The 19434-nt window shown below is 40.1% G+C and overlaps 1 protein-coding gene across 6 annotated transcripts in view; it reads left to right on the forward strand.

Moving 5' to 3' along the window:
* The window catches only part of INPP4B (inositol polyphosphate-4-phosphatase type II B), a 281318-nt gene that overhangs the window by 146855 nt on the left and 115029 nt on the right, over positions 1 to 19434 (forward strand). For all 6 annotated transcript variants that reach the window (XM_048508966.1, XM_048508967.1, XM_048508961.1 and 3 more), the window contains one exon: positions 18222 to 18301. In XM_048508966.1, coding sequence (XP_048364923.1) covers positions 18222 to 18301 — 80 coding nt within the window. The remainder of the gene's footprint in view (positions 1 to 18221; positions 18302 to 19434) is intronic.

The following is a 19434-nucleotide window of genomic DNA, read 5'->3' on the forward strand; positions in this document are numbered from 1 at the left end:
TTACAGGTGTTTGCTTGCTTGATCAATTGCCTCTCTGGATGCAGCTGTGGCTCTCTAGGTTTCTGTTCCACCTGTTTGCCCACTGGTTTGGTTGTCTCCATGGCAATCACAACTATGCCTGTTTTTGCTCCTGTAAAATGCTTGGTGAGATTTTAACTTTTGCCAGGTAAGTAGAGTTTGGGGCTTTTTTTAGAAGTCCCCATACATTTTTCTTTTCATTTTCAGATTTTTCTGCAAACCTGGGAGGTCTCTGAAGTTTGCAGAAAGATTTCCTTTCTCTCTACATGGCCCCAATCTGCCCATTTAAGTTTCAGCAGTTGGAGCCATTACTATTAGATACATTGATGCAACAGAAACACGATAATATGAATAATAAACAATGCAATTAAAACTTTCTAAAATCTCATGAATATTAAAACTACAATCCTATTTTCTATATAAAATAGCCTCCTGAATAATTCTGTTTTACCAATTCTGCAGAGCAATAGAAGGCTGGGAGCCTTCCTGATCATTTGAGGTAGGCTATTAAGTTGTGATTTCCTACTATTCAGTGGCTATCAATCTTGCATAAAATATATTTTTAATTGTTTCCCACTGTTGATGCATAATTGGCCCAAAGATTTGTCCCTTAGAGGTATCCTCTCAGTGATACTGTGAGGTTTGTTGTCTTTCCAGCATTTAGCAATCATTATTCACAGCTGTAATCAAACTGAATCAATTTCCTTTCATTTCATACTGTATCTTCTTCATATGTACATTCTAAAAGCAATATGGGAGGATAAAATCATATTATGCGTTTACTTTTTTTGATAAATCTTTTTTTTATAAATCCAGGAGACTCAGATAAGAGGACACGTTAATCATATGTGGCATTGTGTTACAGCTTCCCTACACTACTTTCAACATTAATTAGAACTTTCTACAGTGGTTTGTCTGCCATATTTGTTTTAGAGCAATACATCAGAGCAGAATAATATTAAGTAGCTTTCCGTTAGATTTGCTCTTAGAATAACAGGTAAACATCTGATTGTATTTCATCTGATATTGTTCAAGGATATTTTATGATTAAGCTGTACATTTTATTTTTGAGGAATTTTTCTTTATTCCTTTGGCAGTGCAGTAAAATGCAGATGGTTCATCTTTGGTTGGCAGTGAACAACATACAGGACAAAAATGTCCAGAGGCAGCACTGTTCCTAGGAAACTCTTTGAAACTCTCTCTTTTTCTCAAGACAGCAGACACATTTGCCCTGGGATCCATAGCTAGCTGTTTCTGCAAGAAAATACAACTGGAGCCATACTAGAGTTATGTAACAGTTGTGATTAATTTGATCATTACTAGTACATACTGTCTAATGCATATCATCATGCCTACATTTTTATTTTTCATTTTGTTCTAGTTCCCTACCATTTTCCCAAGAGGCAGATTTGCAGTCTGGGTGTGTTAGATACTTTTGTTTTCACTTTCCATTCACATTAATGCAACTTATTTTAATGTACTAACATGTAGGGGGAAGTTTACAAAAAAAAAAACCATAAAACCCTTGCAGTTATTGTGTATCGTTGCCAGGAAATCCAGATGTACAATCTAGGAAATCCTGTAATGTTTATGTGCACAAAAGCTTTTTGAAAAAACAAAACATATTTTTCTATGTGCTGGACTCATTCCACATGATTAGAAAAGAAATGAGTCTACAGGGGAAAGAATATGTGGAACTGTGCTGGGCAATATGATTGTAAATTGGCTTATATTTTGGGTTGCCAGCCATTGGCTGGCGATCAGTAGTAGTTGGTGTGGCAGAGACATGTCGGAGTTACCTCACACTCTTGGAAGAACCAGAAGTAATATCTGTCCTCAGTTCTATAATAGAGTTTCTGGGAATTCTTACAGCAGACAGACATCACTTCTGGGTTTTCTCCAGAAATAAAGAAATACAATTGGCCAACAGCCAGGGGCGTTCCTAGGCAAACTGGAGCCCGGGGACAAAACCTGAGTTTGGTGCCCCCCCCCCCGGCGAATGGGCGGCCACCCTCCCCCACCATGAACATTGATTTTTTACACCAGCTCACAAAACACCACCCACTCTCAGCAAAACATACATGGCTCTCTCCCCACCAACTCTTTTCCTAATTTTCTAATCACAACAACCCTATGAGGTAGGTTGTTAGCCTGAGAAACAACTCCAAGCCAGTACAAGTGGGTATTAAGCATGTAAATCTCTCACAAATAATCTCCAGCAAAACATTTACCAAACAAATGTCAGCATCATCTCTCACAAAACACCTCCAGTGGAATCCACCCCCAAACACCATCACTTTTAATGGTGCTTAAACCAAGGAGCTCAGATTCTGCTTTTAAATCCACCTTAAAGGGAGAATCTGGGGTCCCCGGTTAAAACAAAATTGAAAGTGATGCTGTTTTGGGATAGATTCTCCCCCACCCTGAAACAGTACCACTTTTGAGGGTTGGAGATTCAGATGAAACAAATACCAGATTCAGCCAGAATCTGGGCAAATTTGGGCACATTTGGACAAAAATTGTCCGATTATGTCCTGCCCAAATATGAACAAATGCGAATGCAAGGTATTTGGGCTTTTGGGGGGTATTTTTGGTGTTTTTCAGCCTGCAGGGAGGGCATTTTTAAAGCTAGCAGCACCATGATTTCAGGGCATCATCCAGAGACTGCCCTGATTATACCACCCGAGTTTGGCGATGTTTGGTTCAGGGGAAGCAAAGTTATGGACACCCAAATGGAATGCCCCCATCCCCATTGTTTTCAATGGGATCTAACAGGAGATGGGGGCTGCCCATTTGAGGGACCATAACTCTGGTCCTCCTGAACCTAACTTCACCAAACTTGGATGGCATCATAAGAATAGTTACCAGATGATTCCCTGAAGTTTTGGTGTCACTAGCTTTAAAAATGCACCCCTTCCAGGCACCCCAAGAAATTTGCCCAAGATTCTTTGTTTTGCAGTGACTTTGCTCCATTGTAGCCAATGGGGAATTTCTGAGGCAGGCTGCACATTTTTGAAGATAGAGGCACCAGACTTTCAAGGTGGCTCCAAGAGATCTTGGGTAATAGCATCTAAGCTTGGTGAGCTTTGCTTCTGGAGGGGAGGAGGGGGGCGAGTTGAGAGAGTCCTGAGAGAACTCAGTCCACAGGCTTTCATGTGCAGAAGCAGGGGAACAAAATAAGCCTTTTGGGGGCCCATAAAATTGAACCCCCAGAAGCAAAGGTCTCCAAACCTGGATACTATTACCAGGAGGGCTTCCTGGAGCCACCTTGAAAGTCTGGTGCCTCTATCTTCAAAAATGTGCAGACTGCCTACACACTCGGAAATTCCCCATTGGCTACAATGGAGCAAAGTCACTGCAAAACAAAGAATCTTGGGCAACTTTCTTGGGGTGCCTGTAAGGGGTGTATTTTTAAAGCTAGTGACACCAAAATTTCAGGGTATCATCTGGTAACTCTTCTTATGAAGCCACCCAAGTTTGGTGAAGTTAGGTTCAGGGGGACCAAAGTTATGGTCCCTCAAATGGGTAGCCCCCATCTCCTGTTAGCTCCCATTGAAAACAATGGGGATGGGGCACCCCCTTTGGGGGCCCATAACTTTGCTCCCCCTGAACCAAACATCAACAAATTTGGGTGGTATCATCAGGACAGTCTCTGGATGGTCCCCTGAAATTTTGGTGCCGCTAGCCTTAAAAGTGCACCCCCAAAACGTAAAAACCCCTAAAAAATGTTAATAACACACAAATGACCCTAAATGGTGGCGCCCCCCACGTGACCAAATGGGGGCGCCCAGGGACATAGGGTACCCCCTGTCCCTAGGCAGGTACACCAGTGCCAACAGCAATTTTTGTAACTATCCCCCCCTCCAATTGGTCACCAAAGTGACAGCAGAAAACTAGAGCCAGGGGGTGAGAAATTCCCTCCTGCCAGCAGGAAACCTGCAGGTCTACCTATACTGACTGTTTAGAGCACTGACTAAATTTATTCTTGAGTACTGTTAGGTTTTTCTTTTGTTCTCAGCCTTTCCTACTATGTATTTCCTATGTTGTTAGCCTTTTGAGAGGCTGGTATATTCCTTTTGGAATTTAGTAAACATTTAATCAACTGCTGGTTGTTCTGTTTTCAGTAGGGTGGCTTACAACTTCGCTTCATGTTCCCAGCATTGCCAGGGATTCAGTCTGACAGTAGTTGACCACATCCTGCACTCCTTGAATTCAGAGAAGTATCCAACATATCATTCAATCAGAGCCCTTAAGTCCATGGTCTGAAAGATGTCACATGCACACCCTTTTTAATTTTTTTCATCTATTTGGTCTTAATAAAAGGCAAAATATGGATTTTGTTTTTGGATTTCATATTAACTTACAGTATCCTAAATATGGAAGATTCTCTCTTTTTCCTGTGCCGTCAACAGGTGCTTGGCTTGCTACCCTCCCATGCAGAGACTGTTTCCCACCAAGGTCACTCTATTAGACTGGTTAATTAAGATCACTGGTTTCAACTGGAATCAGTTGGGATGAGGGAATTTGTTCATTCTCTGGAAGATTCCTCTGAGATAGCAGAGTGATACATTAGAAAAGGTCATCAGGTCTCTGGACCACATTGTAAAATGTATTTTATCTCACTAGGCTACATACTATCCTTTTCCATTTCCCAATCTGTTCTCTTCCATCCTTCTTGCCCTCACTTGTTTGCTGAACCAATGTGCAATAGGTTGCTTGCTTTACTATCATTTTAAAGACCTGAGCTACAAATATCTTGCTACATAAGTTTGTCTAAGAAAGAATTTTTTGTGTACTTTCCCTCTCCACTGTAACCATGGTTTTTAAAAAATCATTTTTTCTGGCTTCTACTGATCCAAACCCAAGTCAAACTTGACTACATAATCAAGAAAGAGGCTTGTGCCAGCGCCTCTGACTTGAGATGGGACCAAATCTCTCAGGCCAAGGCAGATCATACAATTTGTATACCTTTTCAACATGCAAACATCAGTCTGCCTTGCATCAGGACATGATTGGTCTATCTAATACAGTATTATCTGTTCTGACTGACATTGATTCTTCATAAGTAGCACTTCATATTTTTCCCCAGTACATGTTGAACTGGTCTGAGTTACTGTGCATACTCAGAAGGAGATAGGTGATACTTCAGGTACCTGAAAACCTGACTGTGAAGGAGTTTAAAGACCTTGAAATAAGCCTGGAGATAACTTGTCAGTCAAAGCAGGTCATGCAGAACTAGTTGAAAAGGAAACCTGAAATGATCAACTGTATTTGTATCAGTTGAAGTTTCCAAGTTGTCTTGCAATGGCAGCGTGGCAGAGAGCACTTAAGTCTAGAAGTAACATCAGTATTGCAGTTTTTTGAAGGGAGAAGAGTCTATACATGAGATGCAAGTGAGAAAAAGTACTCCTGGTAACAATTCTAATCTGTTTTTCTCAGAGCAAGCCTAGATTTAAGAATACCATTTCTTGTGGTACTCCTTACATGAAATCTCTGGTGAATGCATTTGTAATCTTGTTGCAGTGCTGAGTGTTAGGGTTATTGTAATGTTGTTGACAACAGCATATGTTTTAATGGGAAATGGGATTTTCTGAGAATGTCATCTTATTGTATTGTTTCTTGGCAAAGATAAGAAATAGATTGCCAAATTATATTTCTTCTTTGTGTTGAGGCTGATATGTACTTGTTTCCACTAGGAAATAATCTAAGGTAAGTTTGCCTCTGAAAAGCAAACTTGTAATGATTTTTAAATAAATAGACTTGGAACATGTGTAAGATGAATCAATAAAAGTTTAGATTTAAGAATTAGACTTTCTCTTAGTGGCAATAAGCTTCTTAGCTACTTTTGCTTGTTTTATGTACTGTACAAAGATTATTCTGCAAAACAACCCTCTGATACTATATATGCTGGCTTTTCCATTGTCAAGGGATAGCACAGAAATGTCAAGTCAAAAATAATTTTTGATTTACTCTAAGACTTGATGTAGAGAGGTATAAATGAAGTTTATTTTTTCCTGCAGAGGCAACTGTTGAATACACACTAAGCAAAGATCAATAAGAATGATATGTTGATGGAATCCATTACATGCTGTTATTTTATTGTTTTGAAGAGATAAATATTCTAAGTGAATTGAAAAGCAGTAGACTTCAATAACAGTTTACTGAGATAATGGTGTTTCTTATTTATATTAAAGAAAATGCAAATAATACTCATGCTGTCAGTGTACTTAACATCTGTAATGTTGTGTATTGCAAGAAGGATAGAAGCATGAATAATTCTGTCTCATTTTGAAGAACAGTTGGTGAAGAGGGAAAAGAAATCTTTCCAGGAACCATTTTCCTCTGAAGTTTGGTTTATTCAGCAGTGTTAGTTCCAAGCTAAGATACAGCATGCAGTGGTGTGTCTCATAGCCGAGGAGGTTTGTTTCTTCTAGTAAAAAGGCGTTTCAGTCGGCTGCAAATTGGCAAAGAGGCTGTTTTTCATTTTTTTTAAAAAAAAAGCACAGGGCAAAAAAGAGGAAACTGTGTGTTACATCTTCTTAGTCCCAAGGGTTTGTTAGTTCTGACAGGAGGGTCTGGAGAGTCCAGGCACTTGAAAGATAAATTGCTTGGCTAAAATGATGCAATTCAGCTAGAAACTGAAGACTGAACTGCAGTCACATTAGTGACAGCTTTCCAACATAGTGCTTGCAAAGAAACACAACAAAGAGAAAATGAAAGGTGTTAGTGGAATGTTCTGAGTCATATATGATATAGGAGTCAGCTATGTGAGACGTGGAGTTCTTCAAGGCACTTTTCTTTCCACTGTGCTCTACTTCACATGTTAGAATGCCTAGCTATGAACCTATGTGCCAGTTAGGGTGCTCATAGCAGATCCTGTTGGTTGTATCCTCAATCAACTTTTTGTGTTCTGCATCCAAGGATGGCAGGGGGGAAAAGTAGGTTGTACAGAAACAACAAGTAAGCAGTAAGTGGGAAAAAAGACTTGGCTGGGACAATTTGCAGGAGGAGAATCCCTGTGCAAAAAAAAAAGCGCACAGACAGGAAAACCCCACTGTGAAGGGTTAAGTGTTGCATGTATAAATGGCCAATTCATGTTAGGAAGCTGTGAATCAAAAATAAGTATAAAAGAGGATCTGTGTGCAATCCTGGGCTGAATGAAATAATTTGTTAATCCTAACCAATCCTTCCCTGACTTGGATGGCCCAGGTCAGCTCTCAGAAGCTAAACAAGGTTGATACTGGTTGTTATTGGATGGGAGGCCACCAAAAAAGTCCAAAATCACTATGTAGAAACAGACTATGACAACCTACCACTGTATATATGAAGCCAATAATTTCCCTTTCTACTAGCAACCTTTAAAGTATCACTGGGTATATATAGAACTGCTTCAATTAAGTCCACTTGACATAAAATTACATTAAGGCAGGTAAAATATCTCTAGACTTCTTGAACAGAGAAGCAGAACAAAATTATTTGAAGAATTACAATAACAGGTCATAAGTTAAACTGTACATCATTGCTAATATTTGCCTTCTGTAACTGTTCTGAAGAATATTAATGATATTCTTTGAAGTGAGAGGTTTGTAGAATTTCATTGTATCATTTTCACTGGCTTGTTTTAATATTAGAATTATCTTTTCTGTACTGAAAGATATCTCTATTTTGTACTGCTTTTGCTTTACTGAATGCTTATATGGGAAAAACTATAACCCACTAAAGATTAGTACTCAAAAATTACTTTTCCAACTTTAATACATTTTCTCATGTATATCCTTACTTATGTTCTTACATTTTAGTAAACTTTCATTGAGGAGTTTTAAAAGCAAAATTGTTGTAGTGTTCAGACTTAGGGACAGTTGTATGTGTGTGATTACTAGTTGTTCAGATTTGCAGCCAGAACTAAAGTGACCTCAAATATCTATTGTTTTAGCTGTCTGAATAGCCTAAAGCAGTGGTTCTCAACTTTCCTAATGCCGCAACCCTTTAATACAGTTCCTCATGTTGTGATGACCCCCAACCCTAACATTTATCCATTTTACAGATGGAGAATACTGATGCAGAGAGTCTTAGGCGACCCCTGTGAAAGGGTCATTTGACCCCCCCAAAGGGGTCGCGACCCAAAGGTTGAGAACCACTGGCCTAAAGCAATATATACCCCAGTTAGATTTCTGCTAATATATACTACAGTTAGATTTCTGTGGTCTGAAAAATGTGGAACTGAGCTTCTTTTAAACAGATGGTGAGTGTATGTTTCATTTGGGTTATCACATATGCAATACGCCATGTAGATATTCTTCCTTCGGAGTAGCTTTACGCAGTACTGAAAAGCAGGAAAAGATAAAGTGTGAGTGCCTTGTCTGTCATTTTTATGATTTGGGTAAAATATTAAGGGAACAAGGAATAGCAGGCAGCCCGATCTGGAGGTGCCGAATCCCCCTCTGGAGGCTACATGGTCTATGCCAGCAGAAATGCCCTCCCTGGGGCACTTACCCTGGTACAGGGGCAAATCTGCTGCTACAGAATTCTAATATTAAAGCAACCTTAGCTGGCTTCTACTGCCTGCCCAGCCCCCTGTGCATCAGCAGGAGTTGACTCAGAGATATGCCACATTTTTGACACCTCCCCTTTTAAAAACTTTTTTGGCTTCCCATGCCATGGAAAAGCCCTTTCGAGGGGGAGGGCCAGGGTCAAAGCAGCGCGTCTTCTCCCACAGCCTGCTCTGGATTGGGTTGTAAACCATTCCTCCATCTATAGGAAATGTATAAACTCTTTCTGGAGCAACTAAAGAAGTTTCCATTTCACAGGTTATGTTATAAGGTTACATGCAAATTTCAGATACTTTGCACACTTTGGAACTATCTACACAAGGCTTGTTTTCTGCTGTGGAATGATTATTGTTCTTCAGTTAGGCTAGAAGAGGTACAGAAATTGGTATTTCACATGGCACTTAATATAGCACTTTAGCTTATATAAAATACATTTGCACAGGAAAAAATCCTCTTGCATGTCTAGTCAGAAGTGAGTTCCCTTCAACACTGACTTTACACATTTTCATAATTTTAACTCTGATTTATTGTTTTTAAGATAATAAGTTGTTTCATTTTATCTTGAAGCTAACTAGGGCTCATTCCACACATGCAGAATAATGCACTTTCAAACTGCTTTCAGTGCTCTTTGAAGCTGTGCGGAATAGCAAAATCCACTTGCAAACAGTTGTGAAAATGGTTTGAAAATGCATTGTTTTGTGTGTGCGGAAAGGGCTTAGGTCTCTGCCAGCATTAATGAATCAGTGTTTAAATTACCAGTCTTTATTTGGAGGGAAGGTCATCTTCAGTGCCTTTGTAAACTTTGTCGCCAGCCAAAATCCCTTCTCATATATCTTTTTGTTGTTGTTTATGAATTCATTGTGCACTGAATATCCGTTAAAAAGAGCAATGGCTCTGGTAAAGTATTTAGTGAAAAACAAATAATGAAGTATCTCTCCCGCATGCCCAGGGAGCAATAGTTGATAATGTTCAATTGATCTATGAATGTTGAAAAACAGGCGGCCTGTGGGAAAACAGGAAATAATTAACTATACTGGGAAGAATAGAGTAGATTAAAAATGTTATAGTTACCTATCAAAAGCCACTCTGAACATTTGTTTCTTAAATCTGCAGGCCTGGCTTCTGTCATTTGGGGAAGGAATTACCCCCACTTTTTTTCAGATTGCAGGTTTGTTTTGTTTTCAGATTTCAGCTTTTTCTACAGAACTGGTACTTTTCTCATGTTTGTAGAATTATCTGCATTTTCTGTCAATGGCTCTCATCTCTGAATTTAAGTATCTACATATGAAATCATGGTTAGTCTGTTTTTAGAATTGCAAGCCAAGTGTTAAGCAGGGAGATATATTGGCCCCTCTTTTATTTAACCTCTATACCTCTATTTTTGAATATCATCAAGTCAAAAATTATATATGTAATATGTTATGGAAAGTTTCATTGTCACAGCTAATGTCAAAATTTGAAAAAAATCTTTTTTTCAAACCCATATTCTATTTTATTGAACATATTGCTTAAACCTGATAATAATTTTTTTATAAGATGACAAAAGATACTGGTAGCAATTTGGATTATAAAAAATGGAGGTATATATCAGGGTGTAGCTTTAAAAAAATGGTGCAGAGTGAATCCACTGACAGTTCAATAGAAGCCATTTTTTCTTCAATTGTGAAAAACCAGGGGTTGGAATGGGTGTCAGAGAGGAGGCTTGCTTCAATTAAAATTGTTTAGGACAGCCCAGAGTAGCTTGGAGTTGTTGGAAGTTACTGCAGAGTGGAGATGTTCTCATTCAATGTTGACATGTTCCATTTGGTTCTTCCTAATTAACTGGTGAAAGTTGTTTCTACAATTTATTAGTGTGACAAGGAGATCTTGGTCTCCAGGAGCCCTAAAGGTCTGATATAAGGAGTGAATTTGACTATTGTGCTCCAGGCACTGTCAAACCAAGATGTTCTCTTTCTGTTTTTGCTGGGTTTCTCTACAGTGGATGTCAAAAGACCATCCACAATTTGTTTAAGAAGGTCTTCAAACCTAGTAATTGTCTCCTGGGAGAAATCTGCAGCAAGGACAGAGGATTTAAGGCTGGCTAAGCTAGAGGAACTGAGTGAGTGGCTAAGGCCAGCTTGGGTGTCCAAACTAGTCTGGATGGTGGTTCACTAGGTGATAAGGAAGCTGCATTTCCGCCTTCTTGATGTAATAAAACAAGTCTAAGGAGAAGATGATCACCAAGCAGAAGATCTCCAATCTGGAAGGATAGAACAGAGGATTCCAACTTCGGGGAAGTGAAGATATAGTCAATGACATTATAGCCGTTAGGAGAAACAAAGGTGAAATCTTCAGCATGGGCATAGCACTTTAAGCTGTTAAGCCAAAGTTTGTTGTGCTTAATGACCAAGTGAATTTGTTTCCTACGAGAAGCATTGGACTGAATATCCTTGGAGTCAGAAGTCACAAAGGGCGGGAAGTAAGAATGTGTGGTAGGGTTCATCATCAAAACCTTCCTGCTCAAGAAAGGAAGCTAAGTTAGCACCTATTCTTGCATTAAAATCCCCCATTGGAACAATCTCGGAGAAGGGATGACTGCATTCAGGCTCCTCAATATAAGTGGACAGGTTATCCCACATTTCACTCAAGGTTGGTTTCTGAAGACTAGGAGGAATATAAACATTAACAAGGACTAGAGAGAGATCCTCCCAGCGAATTTGTACAGCTTAAGCTGTCTGAGAGAAGGAGGGAAGGGCCTGTGCCCAGAGGTGGGATCCAACCAGTTCTCACCACTTCTCTAGAAGTGGTTACTAATTTTTTCTGAGTGCCGAGAAGGGGTTACTAAAGCAACCTCCCTGCCCAATAGGGACTGGAGTTGCATGTATGTGGCGGCACCACTGTTTGAATCCCACCACCATCGGAACCTGTTATTAAAGTTTTTGGATCCCACCACTGCCTGTGCCTCAATTGTCTGTGAAACTAGAATGCAAAGGCCACCAGAATAGTGACTAGGCCTAGACTATTTGGTTGCTGGAAGGCAGAAGGACTTATAGCTCATTAAGCAAGTGTGGTAGTTGACCCATGTTTCCTGAAGGAGAATCACATCAACCTTTCTAAGGTAGTTACAGAAGAGCATGGGCATAGCACATGAGCTTATTCCCCCATTCTGAAATGTTCCATGATAGAATGGAAAGGCCAGCTGGAAGTTGGCGTCATTTGGTGTGCTCTAAGTCCATGATTCCAGAAACGTCAGGGAGGATGCAGCCATTTCTGGAGGGTATGGCTGTTTTTGTGATAGGGGGCAGTGCCGAGGGTCTCAACTTCAGCACAGGGTTCTTGACCAAGGTGATCTCTGGAGGGCACGAATTAGAGGGACTTATCGGTGCAACAGGACGCTCAGGCACAGAGCAGAATGCGGAGGTCTGATCCTATAGAGCCGATGATGAAGACTGCACTAGATGAATGAGTTTGGAGTTAGTAGAGCCTAGTTTAATGATGACGGCTTTTTGTTCTGAATGCGGGAGATCCTGAAACCCCGTAGAGACCTCCTCTTCCAAGGATCTGAAAATAAGTTGGGGAGAAACATTGTGATTCTCCTCACAGGACAAAGTAGCCCCAAGGGATCTAGGGGAAACAGTATGCCGGGCGGGAGCTGTAGATGAGGGCTGGGAAGATTCTAATTCTTTAAGCTCCTTAGCTCAGGATAGAAGGAAATTAGGTGCATTTTAAAATGTGCCTAACATTTCTCTGGCTGAGGCTGGCGAGACATTGGGGACAGGGAAAAGGCCAAAGAAGAAGCTTGTCCTCCCTGGCCTTGTCCCCGCCCCCAGTGTCTTGCCAGTCTTGGATAGAAGGAAAGTGAGGTTCATTTTGAAGGCAGCAGGGAGGCAGCGGCCAGGGCACCCCCAGGCACCTGGCGCCCTGGGCAAGAGCCCCCCTTTCCCCCTCATTTTAATTCCATCTCTCTCTATAAAAGGTAAATTCTAAGATATATCCAGGGGTATATATGTACATGTACAACTATCTTAGAATTTATCTTTTATAGAGAGAGACGGAATTAAAATGATCTATCAATGACACTTAACTACTTCCAGACTATCAAAGATCTATGGGAGTAGTAACTGCTGGTTTTGTGAGCTAGAGAAGGCAGATTTTTTCCACATCAGATAGACTTGTAAATGGACAATAGATCACTGGAAACAAGTGGTGGAAATCATATCAGATTCCCTATAAATCACAGATCTTATTGTCAAATGTATAGTCAACATGCCTAAATATCTTCAAGCAGTAGCTTAACATATGATAACCCCAACCAGATTGGAATGGGAAGGAAAAAAATAGGCCTATAGTTCATGACTGGCTCATGAAAATAGAAGAGACCTACATGCTGGTGAAACTAACAGCCTACTAACAAAATATAGATACTTAAATATTAGAATCAAGTATGCAAAGAATGGAACTTGCAGAAAAATGTGTGAAAGAGAGTGCTTAATTTCACGGGGTTTTAGTGGTTTGGGTAGGCATACTTGCCTTGTATCTTTTTAGAACATATATCTTTTTGTTGTATTGAATACATTTTTAAAAACTTAATAATGGCAATTCTAAGCTAATAACTGAAGGAGACCTTAAGGACCATTGTTTATACTTTTAATGACCTCAGCACTGCATTGTAATGTACTGTACATAAAATTGCAGCTGCTGGCTGATTCAGATTTCATTGGCTCATGTACTGGTTGGAAGGGTATAAGAATTTCTATAAGCATGTTTTTCTACATATATATTTGTAATATTTGTTAAAATATTGTGTTATAGTGTGAAATATAATCAGCTGTAGATCTGATTGACAAATTAAGTGTGATTTTCTGTATATAATGTAGGATTTATATAACATTATCTTATAAAAATGGCTTATGAAACCTTTAGAATGATTTTAAAGTATTTATGTATATTAAGTAGTAATTTAGGCTTTATGGGTGCTAAGTTTTATTGGTAATAAAAGTTACCTGAAATCCTATCTAGATAATAATCTGTTTTACTGTTGTAATATTCCTTTAGCATCAACTACAAGCTGAATACTGTAAGAGACATAACTGATGCCCTGTGAAATTTAATAGGCTATAGTAAAAACTGGACAAATGTGTCGGGAGTAACTAGATTAGAAAATACAATGGAAAAGTAATGGCTATAGGAGAGTTATAGTGGCATCCGGTTTCACACACAGGCCAACAACCAGAACAAAAAGGCCAAGGTCTTCCCCTCATGTTGTCTCCTGTCACTATTCTTTAGAGATTTACTGAATGAAATGTAGAGGAAAAGACTGTTAGAAATAGCAAAGGAGGCTGTTTCAGGCACTGAGAGTGGTGAAGGGTCAGAGACAACAGTTGCTTGAAAATTTCAGTTTGTGAAACCTTTGTGTTTAATCTGTGCCTTTATTTTTCACTGAAATATTCATAGTGCACATTACAGAATCCATATGCAATACAGATGTAAGATGTGTATTTTATTCTGTAAGGCCTAAAGAGCTTTCCCTTTATGATGGTTTACCTAAAAGTCAGAACATGTAGATCTGGTAACATGAAATGACATTCTGTTGCTGGTCCAAGGTCTGAAGTGGGGAGGATGAGAGGGCACAGAACCTGGAAGTTCTCTTGTGTGTTTGTGTTTTGTGTGTGTATAAAGTGCCATTGAGTTGCAGCCAACATATGACAATCCCAGCAAGAGACTGTCAAGTGAAAAGTGGTTTTCCTGGGTAGTCTCTCTTCAAAGTAATTAACTTCTGATATATGACAAGATTGGGCTATATCAATCATACCACCTTCCCTGGAAGTTGTCCTAGACTGGACATTATTTTTACAAATAGACAAGCCTTTATTGGCATTCCAAAATACAATAAAACAATTGTCCATAAGAGACAGATAGATACAACAGCCATTCAGAGTCTTATCAATAGTTTAGTCCAAATGGACTCATCAGAAGTGCCATTGGACATTATTTTGTGTGCACCATGTTTGTTACACAGGCAGCCTATTCCAGAGCCCTGAGTAGCCAGAGATGGTCCCACGGTGGCACTGCCCTGCCACCTCCAGATAGCTTTTTGGCTGTTCAGGGAGGCAAAAAAAAAAACCCTCTCGCCACCAAGAAGCCCTCCATTGGGCTCAGTGGACCTAAGCCACCCAAAAGGATGGCATAAGTCCAAGTCCCAGGAATCAGCATCCTGGGAGACAAAGATGTGTTAGAAGCTGAAAAACATCAGCTCCACCCCCAGCCATGCCTCTGGAACACACACACACACACACACACACACACACACACACACACACACACACATACACACACACACACACACGTTAGCAAGGGCATAGGAGTGCTAACATGGAGCTCTGTGCCATGTCAGGCCATTGTGGAGGGCTGTAGTAGGCATCTCCTGGCAGATTTGCCCCTCCACTGGGGTGAGTGTCCTAAGGAGGGCAAATCTGCCAGCATAGGGCCTCACTGTCTCCACAACTTTCTTCAACCACACCCCAAATTGGGTCATTAATAACTCAAAGTAACTTTTTAACACCAAGGAGTGAAATTGGGTTAGCATCCAAGTGCTAACCTGGATAGCCCTGATTAGCCCAATCTTATAAAATATCAGTGGCTGTCCTTTAAAACTGAAATTTGTGTCATGACTAGGTAGTAGCTGAAAGGAATAATATGGCAAACAGGAATAATATGGCATGCAACCTGTCCCAGTGATCCCTATAAATGCCATAGTGTTCACTGATGAGTTTGTTATGTTAACTTCCTTGTTTACAGAAAAAAATTATTTCCACAAGTAAATAGCCAATCCTGACTTCCTTCCACCTCATTCCGCCACCTCAGGCAGGAAGTGCCTCAGAAAAACCAAGAGAATATCCATTCAGGAGTTGCTACCTGCATCAAGGGAAGATGTTGGAATATCTCAACATTTTGTAATTGCCCTTCCCATGGCAGCCATTTTTGGTAGTGCCAAACTGGCTACCAGTTTGGTAGTGCCAAACTGGCTCTCAGTAACATTCTATCAGCTCCCATTGGTTGCTCCCCGAAAGAGGCAGAACCTAATCTGTCCATCACAGCCTGTCAAGATATGTCACAATAGGTCGGGGTTTGCATGTACATGTGTGCGTTTGAGACAGCACTTTCCCACTTTTTTCCCCTGGCCCAACTATATTTGGATTGCCACCACCCAAACTGAGCTTTAATCTATCTTGTTTACCAGCTGTTTGGGATACTGGTAAAAGGGTCTCTGTGCATGTCTAGAGTACAGAGACCTTCAATTCCCATTTTATTGCTCTAAGAAATAGCATTGTTCCCAGAGCTTTGGGACCCCTGAGTGAGCTTCATGGCATCTTACATCTCCTGGGCATAACAGCGCCAACTCCTTTTCCTCACAATTATTATTGTTGTTGTTGTTGTTGTTGTTGTTGTTGTTGTTAATTAATTAAATTTAGTATACCGCCCTATCCCCGAAGGGCTCAGGATGCAGTGGCAACTTCAGAGCTCCCTTCCCTCCCTGAATGTCACTCTTTCTAGGCCTCACCCCTGCAATCTCCAGTAATTTCCCAAACTGAAGTTGACTAACAAAACCACATCGAGACAGTAATGAACAAGTGTTATTGCCTTGTACTTTGGGGCATGGATTGCAGCAGACTTGCAAAAACAACTGGCCACCACTTCTGATTGTTTTCTGTAATTTTATGGGGATCATTTTTTGAAATATTTACATTTTTCAGTTTGTTTGAATCCATGTCTCAGTCAGCTTACAAAACAACATGTTAACTGGACTCAAACTTTCACAGCATTAAATAGTGAAACGTTTAAAAATGGTAGCCAGTCAAACTGGAAGAGGCTACAACATTGATTGGAGGACATCTATATTGCTTGTGCTGTTCATCAGCAGAGCCATGTTGCTGATTTTTAGACTGTAGGATGGACTGTATAGTGTCTCTGTAGTATGCTTGGGAACCCCTGGATATGGCATGGGAAGCTAGATAAGCCCCCTTTATTTGTACCTTTCTAGGGGACTCCAGCACATGGGACCTATGATGGGGGCAATGCTGGGAGAGGCAACCCTCCCTCCTCCATTTGTACTGCTGCTTCCAGGCACCAAATGTGAAAGGCACTCCCTGAGCAGTGGGATGTTGTAATGAAAAGTAGCTAAAGTGGAAAGGGGAGCACAGCCCTTTTCCTACCTGGCTGTTCTCTGTTTAAAGTTAAATACAGAGCTTCCCAAGGGAGTTTTTAATTATATATAGTTTTTCAAAAACCAACTTATTTCTAGAAAACAGAAAAGGACCACATGAATCTCCCTTACAAATGCAAAGTAACTAAATCCTCATGGTCAGTGACCCCCATTCCATTGCAATGATGCTTTAAGTGCACTATCCTCATGGTGCACTCATCTCCTCACTTCTCATATCCTTGCCCCACCAAACTGCTGGTATCTATCAACGACAAGTAGACCCAAACTTTGCTAGGAGCAGCTGGTAAAGCATCCACCACTTAGCTTGCAGCCTACTGAGATGAGCAATTCAGTTTTCATCTGGCCGGACTGGGGTGCCCCAGGAGAAATGATGCAGTAGGCACCTCCTTCCATAGCCTTCTTGGGAGGCCAGGTCAAAGATGAGCTCAAGTATGCTCTACCTGGGAATAATTTGTAAAAGCAGTAAGAAGCAGGCCAGGAAAGTAATTTAGTGGCACCATCTCAAACCCTTTATGTCAAAAAAAGATTAATAATTAGCTCATGAGGTCACTAGGGAAGTTCTGATATCTTACGAAAGATTCATTGTCATATGCTCAGAAATTACCAGGATACAAGTGAGATCTGAACATGTTATGTTTATGGAGCCTTTGGCTGTTTCTGATTTAAATCAAGATCATCACTAAATCAAGGACTTACAACCCAAACCACATACATTAACAGTGAGTTTTTCAGATGGGAGAAACAAGATACCTTTGATCATGTACTTCCAATAATTTGCTTGGTCCAAATGGCTTCCATTGATGTAGAGGCATAGAAGAATATAGGTCAGCAAAAGTAGGATCAATATAACAGGGTGTATCCATTTGGCTTCCTGTGCTCTGCCATAAAATTTGGTCTTTCTGAGATAGAAATAAATGTTTAAAACATCATGATGAACTGGGGAAAACATAGCATTTTCTATTAATATCTTGCTTTAAGTGCTACATAAATATAGTTTGTGCTAGCAGATATTCTACTTGGCATATAAAGATGACAATGCCTCCAGGTTTAAGAAAGTATTGTAGCAACAATGGTAAAAATTCTACAGATTTAACGTGACATGATAGAATAGGATGACTGCAGCTTCTTACTAAATAAACAAAAAAACCACCTGCAGCTGTAGGTTTTCAGCATGCTATTTGTCAGGTTGTCATTTTGTTTGTTTTTAATGAAAAAGTGGTTCCTGTACTAGCTTTACAAATTATTGATAATGGTGTCACTGATCTATAAAAACACTCTACAGGATAAGAGATCAAGAGAATGTTTCTTACACAATATTTCTCTCTTGCTAATGTAAGATTTGCAGGTATGAGGATAAAACAGAAACTGTTAAAATTCAAAAATCTAATGAAAGCAGTGCCTACCTCCTCACCCATCTATCTTCTCCTTTTTTTATTCCCTTTGGTTTTTAGAGAAGCTTCCTGGGTTGTGCAACCTTTAAGGTAGGCGAGTTAGTGAAATCAAAGGAGCAACAATTGACTTTCAGCCTGAGGTAGGCTCTTTTTTTTGCTTGTGTTGATTACAAACTCTGTCAGATAAACAATCAGTTACATTACAATTAAAGACTTGGCTGTATTTGAAAGTCAACATTACTGCATTTATCAGAAGTTCAGCTCATGTATTAACATTTTTAACTGTGTGCAAAGGAAAAAATAAAAATGGGGTGTTTAAGACTGTATTCGAACCAGTATTTGTAGTGCTGCATTTCACTTTGCTTCTATCTTTCACCAGTCCAGTATACAAGTAATGCTGATGAACAATAATGCTATTGATTAGGTAATATATAGAAAAACAATATTAGGTTAATATAGAAAAACAAGCAGAAGAACAAGAGAAAGACCTATGAGAAACTCACAGAGACATTCACTGACTGTCCTCTGCCTTCTGACATCTTCCTCAGGCCATCTTTTTATAACTTTTCTTCCTATCTTTTTCCTTCCATACTGCACTTCTCACACTTTAACCCCAACAGAGATCTCCATCTCTCCCTTGTTCTCCCACTTCCCCATTTCCTCATCCTGTCTTCCCTGCCCTATCCTTTTCCTCCTCACTATCCTTTCTTTCCATGCTACTTTGTCCACCCACCTCATCACCGAAGGTAACAGAAACTGAAGTGTGGTAAGGCCTAGACATGCTTGGTGTGAAAGACCTGAGGGAGAACAGATGCTTCTGATCTAATCTAAGAATGAACTATGAGACTCTGCTTAAGCGTTGAGTGCACTGTAGTCTAGTAAAATGTTCTAAGGGAAAAACAGCAGTGGTGGGCTTCAAATAATTTAACAATCAGTTCCTGTGGTGGGATTCAAATAATTTACTAATTGGTCATTTTCAAGCACTGTTTTAACAACCAGTTCTGCAGAAGTGGTGTGAACCTGCTGAACAGAAGCATAGCTAGGGAAAATGGAGCCCAGCACAAAATCTGAGTTTTGTGCCCCCCACCCCATATGGGCGGCCACCCTCCCCCACCACGACCAAACAACATTTTTTGCACCAGGTCATCTCAAAGTCACCATCACATTATAGAACATGCATCAACACACAAAACTGAACACACCCAGGGCTCCCTAGTTTAAACAACTTTGAAAGTGATGGCTATTTTTGAAGGGGGGAATCCACCCTGAAACA

This window comes from Sphaerodactylus townsendi, linkage group LG10 (assembly GCF_021028975.2).
Source record: "Sphaerodactylus townsendi isolate TG3544 linkage group LG10, MPM_Stown_v2.3, whole genome shotgun sequence".
In the NCBI taxonomy this organism is placed as follows: Eukaryota; Metazoa; Chordata; class Lepidosauria; order Squamata; family Sphaerodactylidae; genus Sphaerodactylus; species Sphaerodactylus townsendi.